Genomic DNA, 6,523 nt, shown 5'->3' with positions numbered 1-6,523 from the left:
TTCCCTCTCCACCTCCTCCGTACTGTTTCCCCTCACCGCCCTCCTCCGTACTGTTTTCATCTCTCCGCCTCTTCCGTCCTGTTTTCCCCTCGCTGCCTCTTCCGTACTGTTTTCCCCTCTCCACCTCCGTACTATTTCCCCTCTCCACCCTCTCTGTGCCTTCTCCGTGCTGTTTTTCCCTCACCACCTCTTCCGTCCTGTGTTCCCCTCACCGCCTCTTCAGTCCTGTTTTTCCCTCACCACCTCTTCCGTACTGCTTTCCCCTCACCGCCTCTTCCGTCATGTTTTCCCCTCACCGCCTCTTCCGTACTGTTTTCCCCTCTCCGCCTCTTCCGTCCTGTTTTCCCCTCTCTGCCTATTCCGTCCTGTTTTCCCCTCTCCGCCTCTTCCGTACTGTTTTCCCCTCACCGCCTCTTCCATACTGTTTTCGCCTCTCCGCCTCTTCCGTACTGTTTTCCCCTCTCCGCCTCTTCCGTACTGTTTTCGCCTCTCCGCCTCTTCCGTACTGTTTCCTCTCTCCGCCTCTTCCGTACTGTTTTCGCCTCTCCGCCTCTTCTGTACTGTTTTCCCCTCACCGCCTCTTCCGTACTGTTTTCCCCTCTCCGCCTCTTCCGTACTGTTTTCGCCTCTCTGCCTCTTCCGTACTGTTTTCGCCTCTCCACCTCTTCCATACTGTTTCCCCTCTCCACCTTCGTACTATTTCCCCTCTCCACCATCTCTGTGCCTTCTCCGTGCTGTTTTTCCCTCACCACCTCTTCCGTCCTGTTTTCCCCTCTCCACCTCCTCCGTACTGTTTTCCCCTCACCCACCATTTCTGTGCCTTCTCCGTACTGTTTTCCCCTCACCACCTCCTTGGTACTGTTTTCGCCTCTCCACCTCTTCCATACTGTTTTCCCCTCACCACCTCCTCCGTACTGTTTTCGTCTCTCCACCTCTTCCATCCTGTTTCCCCTCACCGCCTCTTCTGTACTGTTTTCCCCTCTCCACCTCCATACTATTTCCCCTCTCCACCCTCTCTGTGCCTTCTCCGTGCTGTTTTTCCTCACCACCTCTTCCGTCCTGTTTTCCCTCTCCACCTTCTCCGTACTGTTTCCCCTCACCACCCTCTCTGTGCCTTCTCCGTACTGTTTTCCCTCACCTCCTTGGTACTGTTTTCGCCTCTCACCTCTTCATACTGTTTTCCCTCTCCGCCTCTTCCGTCCTGTTTCCCTCACCGCCTCTTCCGTCCTGTTTTCCCCTCTCAACCTCTTCTGTACTGTTTTCGCCTCTCACCTCTTCCGTACTGTTTTCTCCTCTCCACCATCTCTGTGCCTTCTCCGTACTGTTTTCCCCTCACCACCTCTTCCGTCCTGTTTTCCCTCTCCACCTCCTCCGTACTGTTTTCCCCTCTCCACCTCTTCCGTACTGTTTTCGTCTCTCCGCCTCTTCCGTACTGTTTTCCCTCTCCTCTTCGTACTGTTTTCGTCTCTCCACCTCTTCCGTCCTGTTTTCCCCTCACCGCCTCTTCCGTACTGTTTTCCCCTCTCCACCTCGTACTATTTCCCCTCTACACCCCTCTCTGTGCCTTCTCCGTGCTGTTTTTCCCTCACCACCTCTTCCGTCCTGTTTTCCCCTCTCCACCTTCTCCATACTGTTTTCCCCTCACCACCCTCTCTGTGCCTTCTCCGTACTGTTTTCCCCTCAGCACCTCCTTGGTACTGTTTTCGCCTCTCCACCTCTTCCATACTGTTTTCCCCTCTCCGCCTCTTCCCGTCCTGTTTTCCCTCACCGCCTCTTCCGTCCTGTTTTCCCCTCTCAACCTCTTCTGTACTGTTTTCGCCTCTCCACCTCTTCCGTACTATTTCCCCTCTCCACCATCTCTGTGCCTTCTCCGTACTGTTTTCCCTCACCACCTCTTCCGTCCTGTTTTCCCCTCTCCACCTCCTCCGTACTGTTTTCCCCTCACCACCCTCTCTGTGCCTTCTCCGTACTGTTTTCCCCTCAGCACCTCCTTGGTACTGTTTTCGCCTCTCCACCTCTTCCATACTGTTTCCCTCTCCACCTCCGTACTATTTCCCCTCTCCACCCTCTCTGTGCCTTCTCCGTGCTGTTTTTCCCTCACCACCTCTTCCGTCCTGTTTTCCCCTCACCACCTCCTTGGTACTGTTTTCGCCTCTCCACCTCTTCCATACTGTTTTCCCCTCACCACCTCCTCCGTACTGTTTTCGTCTCTCCACCTCTTCCATCCTGTTTTCCCCTCACCGCCTCTTCCGTACTGTTTTCCCCTCTCCACCTCCGTCCCTTTTCCCCTCTCCACCCTCTCTGTGCCTTCTCCGGCTGTTTTTCCCTCACACTCTTCCGTCCTGTTTTCCCCTCTCCACCTTCTCCGTACTGTTTTCCCCTCACCACCCTCTCTGTGCCTTCTCCGTACTGTTTTCCCCTCAGCACCTCCTTGGTACTGTTTTCGCCTCTCCACCTCTTCCATATTGTTTTTCCCTCTCCGCCTCTTCCATCCTGTTTTCCCCTCACCGCCTCTTCCGTCCTGTTTTCCCCTCTCAACCTCTTCTGTACTGTTTTCGCCTCTCCACCTCTTCCGTACTATTTCCCCTCTCCACCATCTCTGTGCCTCTCCGTACTGTTTTTCCCTCACCACCTCTTCCGTCCTGTTTTCCCCTCTCCACCTCCTCCGTACTGTTTTCCCCTCACCACCCTCTCTGTGCCTTCTCCATACTGTTTTCCCCTCAGCACCTCCTTGGTACTGTTTTCGCCTCTCCACCTCTTCCATACTGTTTCCCCTCTCCACCTCCGTACTATTTCCCCTCTCCACCATCTCTGTGCCTTCTCCGTGCTGTTTTTCCCTCACCACCTCTTCCGTCCTGTTTTCCCCTCTCCACCTCCTCCGTACTGTTTTCCCCTCACCACCCTTTCTGTGCCTTCTCCGTACTGTTTTCCCCTCACCACCTCCTTGGTACTGTTTTCGCCTCTCCACCTCTTCCATACTGTTTTCCCCTCACCACCTCCTCCGTACTGTTTTCGTCTCTCCACCTCTTCCGTCCTGTTTTCCCCTCACCGCCTCTTCCGTACTGTTTCCCCTCTCACCTCCGTACTATTTCCCCTCTCACCCTCTCTGTGCCTTCTCCGTGCTGTTTTTCCCTCACCACCTCTTCCGTCCTGTTTTCCCCTCTCCACCTTCTCCGTACTGTTTTCCCCTCACCACCCTCTCTGTGCCTTCTCCGTACTGTTTTCCCCTCACCACCCTCCTTGGTACTGTTTTCGCCTCTCCACCTCTTCCATACTGTTTTCCCCTCTCCGCCTCTTCCATCCTGTTTCCCCTCACCGCCTCTTCCGTCCTGTTTTCCCCTCTCAACCTCTTCTGTACTGTTTTCGCCACTCCACCTCTTCCGTACTATTTCCCCTCTCCACCTCTCTGTGCCTTCTCTGTGCTGTTTTTCCCTCACCACCTCTTCCGTCCTGTTTTCCCTCTCAACCTCTTCCGTCCTGTTTTCCCCTCACCGCCTCTTCCGTACTGTTTCCCCTCTCCACCTCTTCTGTACTGTTTTCCCCTCTCCGCCTCTTCCGTCCTGTTTTCCCCTCACCGCCTCTTCCGTCCTGTTTTCCCCTCTCAACCTCCTCCGTCCTGTTTTCCCTCACTGCCTCTTCCGTACTGTTTCCCCTCTCCACCTCCGTACTGTTTTCCCCTCTCCACCATCTCTGTGCCTTCTCCATGCTGTTTTTCCCTCACCACCTCTTCCATCCTGTTTTCCCCTCTCCACCTCCTCAGTACTGTTTTCCCCTCAGCACCCTTTCTGTGCCTTCTCCGTACTGTTTTCCCCTCACCACCTCCTTGGTACTGTTTTCGCCTCTCCACCTCTTCCATACTGTTTTCCCCTCTCAACCTCTTCCGTCCTGTTCTCCCCTCACCGCCTCTTCCGTACTGTTTCCCCTCTCCACCTCCGTACTATTTCCCCTCTCCACCATCTCTGTGCCTTCTCCGTGCTGTTTTTCCCTCACCACCTCTTCCGTCCTGTTTTCCCCTCTCCACCTCCTCCGTACTGTTTTCCCCTCACCACCCTTTCTGTGCCTTCTCCGTACTGTTTTCCCTCACCACCTCCTTGGTACTGTTTTTGCCTCTCCACCTCTTCCATACTGTTTTCCCCTCTCAACCTCTTCCGTACTGTTTTCGCCTCTCCACCTCTTCCATACTATTTTCCCCTCACCGCCTCTTCCGTACTATTTTCCATCTCCACCTCTTTCATACTATTTTCCCTCACCACCTCTTCCGTCCAGTTTTCCCCTCTCCACCTCCTCCGTACTGTTTTCCCCTCACCACCCTTTCTGTGCCTTCTCCGTACTGTTTTCCCCTCACCACCTCCTTGGTACTGTTTTCGCCTCTCCACCTCTTCCATACTGTTTTCCCCTCACCACCTCCTCCGTACTGTTTTCGTCTCTCCACCTCTTCCGTTCTGTTTTCCCCTCACCGCCTCTTCCGTACTGTTTTCCCCTCTCCACCTCCGTACTATTTCCCCTCTCCACCCTCTCTGTGCCTTCTCCGTGCTGTTTTTCCCTCACCACCTCTTCCGTCCTGTTTTCCCCTCTCCACCTTCTCCGTACTGTTTTCCCCTCACCACCCTCTCTGTGCCTTCTCCGTACTGTTTTCCCCTCAGCACCTCCTTGGTACTGTTTTCGCCTCTCCACCTCTTCCATACTGTTTTCCCCTCTCCGCCTCTTCCGTACTGTTTTCCCCTCACCGCCTCTTCCGTCCTGTTTTCCCCTCTCCACCTCTTCTGTACTGTTTTCGCCTCTCCACCTCTTCCGTACTATTTCCCCTCTCCACCACTCTGTGCCTTCTCCGTGCTGTTTTTTCCCTCACCACCTCTTCTGTCCTGTTTTCCCCTCTCAACCTCTTCTGTCCTGTTTTCCCCTCACCGCCTCTTCTGTACTGTTTCCCCTCTCCACCTCTTCTGTACTGTTTTCCCCTCTCCGCCTCTTCCGTCCTGTTTTCCCCTCACCGCCTCTTCCGTCCTGTTTTCCCCTCTCAACCTCTTCCGTCCTGTTTTCCCCTCACCGCCTCTTCCGTTACTGTTTTCCCCTCTCCACCTCCGTACTATTTCACCTCTCCACCTCTTCTGTACTGTTTTCCCCTCTCCGCCTCTTCCGTCCTGTTTTCCCCTCACCGCCTCTTCCGTCCTGTTTTCCCCTCTCCACCTCCTCCGTACTGTTTTCCCCTCACCACCCTCTCTGTGCCTTCTCCGTACTGTTTTCCCCTCAGCACCTCCTTGGTACTGTTTTCGCCTCTCCACCTCTTCCATACTGTTTTCCCCTCTCCGCCTCTTCCGTCCTGTTTTCCCCTCACCGCCTCTTCCGTCCTGTTTTCCCCTCTCAACCTCTTCTGTACTGTTTTCGCCTCTCCACCTCTTCCGTACTATTTCCCCTCTCCACCATCTCTGTGCCTTCTCCGTGCTGTTTTTCCCTCACCACCTCTTCCGTCCTGTTTTCCCCTCTCAACCTCTTCCGTCCTGTTTTCCCCTCACCGCCTCTTCCGTACTGTTTCCCCTCTCCACCTCTTCTGTACTGTTTTCCCCTCTCCGCCTCTTCCGTCCTGTTTTCCCCTCTCCACCTCCTCAGTACTGTTTTCCCCTCAGCACCCTTTCTGTGCCTTCTCCGTACTGTTTTCCCCTCACCACCTCCTTGGTACTGTTTTCGCCTCTCCACCTCTTCCATACTGTTTTCCCCTCTCAACCTCTTCCGTCCTGTTTTCCCCTCTCAACCTCTTCCGTCCTGTTTTCCCCTCACCGCCTCTTCCGTACTGTTTCCCCTCTCCACCTCCGTACTATTTCCCCTCTCCACCATCTCTGTGCCTTCTCTGTGCTGTTTTTCCCTCACCACCTCTTCCGTCCTGTTTTCCCCTCTCCACCTCCTCCGTACTGTTTTCCCCTCACCACCCTCTCTGTGCCTTCTCCATACTGTTTTCCCCTCAGCACCTCCTTGGTACTGTTTTTGCCTCTCCACCTCTTCCATACTGTTTTCCCCTCTCAACCTCTTCCGTACTGTTTTCGCCTCTCCACCTCTTCCATACTATTTTCCCCTCACCGCCTCTTCCGTACTATTTTCCATCTCCACCTCCTTCATACTATTTTCCCTCTCCACCTCCTCCGTACTGTTTTACCTTCCCACTCTTGCCAGATGTTTCTTGGTTTGTTGGCTTTGGCCTCGACGGCCTAAAGTCACCTCACTGGGCTGAACCTGCCTTGGGAGGATTGGAGCACAGCTTCCATCAGCCTCGGCTGTCAGATGGTGAGCTGCACCTGCTTTCTGAAGCAGGGTGGGCCCAGCTGCTGCTGCCGCTGCCACTTCCAGGCTAAAAGTGCAGCACATCATTTCTGCCTCAAACATGATTACACTGTTTACTCCCAAACATACGCACAAAGGATGACTGTTTCATACATGCTCACCCCCGCCCTTCCTCTCTGTAAAGGCATCTCACCTAGTGATGAGGAAACAGCAGGGGCCGACCAGCATCCAGCCCGTCCAACCAACGGCTCAG

General features: G+C 54.3%; 1 protein-coding gene across 1 annotated transcript; it reads right to left on the bottom strand.

The window, feature by feature from the left end:
- Positions 1 to 404: 404 nt before the first annotated feature.
- LOC117509029 (octapeptide-repeat protein T2-like) lies at positions 405 to 941 on the bottom strand. Its single transcript, XM_034168844.1, has one exon. It carries the CDS (start codon positions 939 to 941, stop codon positions 405 to 407), a length of 537 nt encoding a protein of 178 aa, XP_034024735.1.
- Between the last annotated feature and the right edge of the window lie 5,582 nt (positions 942 to 6,523).

Source organism: Thalassophryne amazonica, chromosome 4, assembly GCF_902500255.1.
Source record: "Thalassophryne amazonica chromosome 4, fThaAma1.1, whole genome shotgun sequence".
Classification (NCBI taxonomy): Eukaryota; Metazoa; Chordata; class Actinopteri; order Batrachoidiformes; family Batrachoididae; genus Thalassophryne; species Thalassophryne amazonica.
Note: the sequence above shows the minus strand (reverse complement) of the source record. Positions and strands in the feature narration are given on the sequence as shown.

Bases quoted from the DNA above. Each gene is read 5' to 3' on its own strand.
- LOC117509029 (XM_034168844.1), bottom strand. From the start codon at position 941: ATGGAAGAGGTGGAGAGACGAAAACAGTACGGAGGAGGTGGTGAGGGG.